Source organism: Limulus polyphemus, unplaced genomic scaffold (genome assembly GCF_000517525.1).
Source record: "Limulus polyphemus unplaced genomic scaffold, Limulus_polyphemus-2.1.2 Scaffold10731, whole genome shotgun sequence".
Classification (NCBI taxonomy): Eukaryota; Metazoa; Arthropoda; class Merostomata; order Xiphosura; family Limulidae; genus Limulus; species Limulus polyphemus.
The window spans coordinates 4,426-7,441 of record NW_013676341.1 but is presented as its reverse complement, the minus strand read 5'-3'; the positions used below and the strand labels follow the sequence as shown (position 1 = coordinate 7,441).

At 31.3% G+C, this 3,016-nt stretch overlaps 1 protein-coding gene across 1 annotated transcript in view; it reads left to right on the top strand.

Annotated features, from left to right (window-relative positions):
* Positions 1–202: 202 nt before the first annotated feature.
* The window catches only part of LOC106476497 (protein Asterix-like), a 6,558-nt gene continuing 3,744 nt past the window's right edge, over positions 203–3,016 (top strand). Inside the window, exons 1-2 of the mRNA XM_013937155.2 lie at positions 203–343; positions 1,668–1,767. Coding sequence (XP_013792609.1) covers positions 291–343; positions 1,668–1,767 — 153 coding nt within the window. The 5' untranslated portion in view covers positions 203–290. The remainder of the gene's footprint in view (positions 344–1,667; positions 1,768–3,016) is intronic.

Here is a 3,016-nt window from a genome sequence, read left to right as displayed (position 1 = left end):
ACCTTAAATTTGTACAACAAGGATGTTATATTGGTGTTATTTACAACACTGACTATATGCTTTCATATTGTAAGGTTAAAGTCATACTTTTGTTGTGTTATTTATTTTTTAATTCATTCCAGCGTGATATATATATATATATACAGAGAGAACAATAAAGTTGTGTGCATATTTTATGAATAAAAGTAGTAAAAAATCGAGAGGGCAGCACTAATTGTTTCTGAAAATTGAGTAGTGTAAGAATTTAGGTGTAAAATAGACTTGAAATTTAACTTTTGTTTATTGTTACTATGTCTGTTCCAATTAACCCTTCAGATCCAAAACGACCAGAAAAAATTCAGAGGTAATGTAAAGTGAAATTATCTATCTGCTATTAAAGTTAAGCATGAGTTAGGCATAGATACAGAATGGGCTTATCGAAGTAGCTCGAAAGGCGAAACTGATCACTATTTCAATTTCAAATGAGGCCTAACGAGCGATCAGTATAAACAGATAATAATAAAGATACTATAACATTTTTCACTATTCGGTATTCCTGTAGATAGGATACAAAATCCTACATATATTTGTTTTGCCACTGGCGGCAACACACTGCCTGCAAGGCTTAAAGGACTGATCGAGCGGAATACCAAGGCTCTATTTTTTTCCATAACTATTGCCAGTATGTGGTTGTTTTTTATCAATATGTTAATTATATTTTAATTTTAAATGTTGCCTACATGTATTACCTTACATTTATCATAATTAAATACCATCTGCATTTATTTTCCTCATTTGACAAATGATTCAACTCCCTTTATAAAACAATACCATCCTTGCATCTAAGGACCTGAAGGCGGAAGACTTTCGAAACGTCGTCCTCTACATTTGTAGGTTTCTATAACAGGCAGTGGCTGTCCATTTGAAACTTGGATTCATTATGAATACTCTGCCTAAACAACCTATCAAGGAATACCATCCTTCTCACAACTAACTAAACCCAAAATTATTGTATCACATTCACAGGCAAACATGACCATTTCCTTGTCAACTTATTATAAAAATGATTCATTTTGTGTTTGTGTATATTAGCATCCATCACTTAGTATTGGCTGGTTCAATTACTGTAGTTTTTGTATGGTAACTAGAATCTATTTGATGGTGCACATAAGTTATTTTATTTGAAGCTTTTTCCCAAGAAAGGGGGTAAAAAAACAGAATTAAATATGGCACATCTCCACCTTTTTACTACAAGATTTAGTAGTATTTATGTTCATAAGACATGTTAAGTCACAATAAGAAGTGTGTGTTATATGTGCAATAGGCGGATGAATATCGGAGAAATAACTAGTATGAGGTATTCTTAAGGTTAACCGTTTTCTCAGAGTTTCACATAATATCAAAAACTTGTTATACAGTGAACATAAGTATACTTCTGTTAGCAAATATTTGTTTTTAACTTAATTCTAGCAGTGTGATGAATTTCTTATTTCAATAAAGAGAGAAACTTGAAGATACAATGATCTTGAGTATTCTTCTTGCATGATGCCAAAAAACAGTTTCAAATTATTGTAAGTTTAAAGTTTTTATAATTCTTCACAGTAAGGCTGTTGTGATGAATGTTAGATGAACAAAGAAAGATTTTGGTGTACGATATGCATTTTAATTTTTAAACAATTTTACTCCAGATACAAGGCCCCTGCCTCAGGGACTCCAGGAGATGATCCAACACCAGACTACATGAATGTGCTAAGTATGGTTTTCAGCATGTGTGGGCTAATGATGAAAGTAAGTCCGATATACCTTAATACCTGCCTGTCAGTTTATCTTGGTGCAGAGTGTATATTAACATAATATGTAGAAAAAACATTGTCAGTAGATACACCAAATAATATACATATTAGAGACTGAAACAGAAACTACAAAGTAGGCTTAACTCAGATTACGTTTACAATGTTCTGATTAAGTGAATTTCACACAGATTTTCTGAAGCATGAAAACCTTATTTAGAATATAATATAGGACTTCTAAATATAATTCAGTAATGTAATGTTACATGTAGAATTGTGAAAATTAATAATATTTCATTTTCGATCTGATAAACTATCAAGTGGCTGTTAAACCTACACCATAAAGTATAGGCATATTTTTTATATTGTTAACGTGACTAGTAGCACTTATTATGCTGCTCGTGTCATGAGGTATGGTATTCATTTATTTAAATATAAACTTTGTGTGATTTCTTTTTCACCCCAACTATCCACACCAGAAATCTTTGTTTCACTTACTTTATATAGGTTAGATCTGTAAATGCTTTAAAATTTTAATACATTGTGCTGTGAACAACATGTATATTGTATTCTCTTACTCTTGAGAACTTTTTAACAATGTTTCTATTTATTGTTACATCAATCAGGAAGTGTTGTAGACTTAAATTATTTCTTTCTGTTTATAGATTGTAGAGTAATGATTGTTTTAACTATTAAAGACTTACATGCAGGACTGTAGTAAAATCATTTACCAAGCATAGAGATGAATTTCACAAATGAACAGACGTGTCCCTCAAAAATGGAATGTAAGTGAATAAAAACAAATTCTAACGTACGACAGGCCTAGCCAAATAGTGTTACCTACTATAATTTGGGATAATGGTTTTTAAGTTTACACAAAACATTACCATCAGTAATACACAATGATTCCTTGGGAGAAAAAAAGAACACTTGTAAGCCTTTCCTTACTATTCGTGTGACTCAATGTTTTAGAAGTCATGTAACAAGTATACAATATGTACAATTGTGATGATATATGTACTGCGGCTGGTATTGAATTGATTAGATAACATGTCACTGTAGCCGTAGCACTTGAAATGCATACATAAAACAAGAATTAAAAGAATAAAAGATTTAAACTGGTGTATTTATGGGTTTTACATTCACCAAAAAGAAACCTATCATTCTATAGGTATTTGAAGAACTTGTAGCATTCTGCCACAATTTAATTCTTCGTATTGTTATCTGACACTGGGTAGCTTGTACAT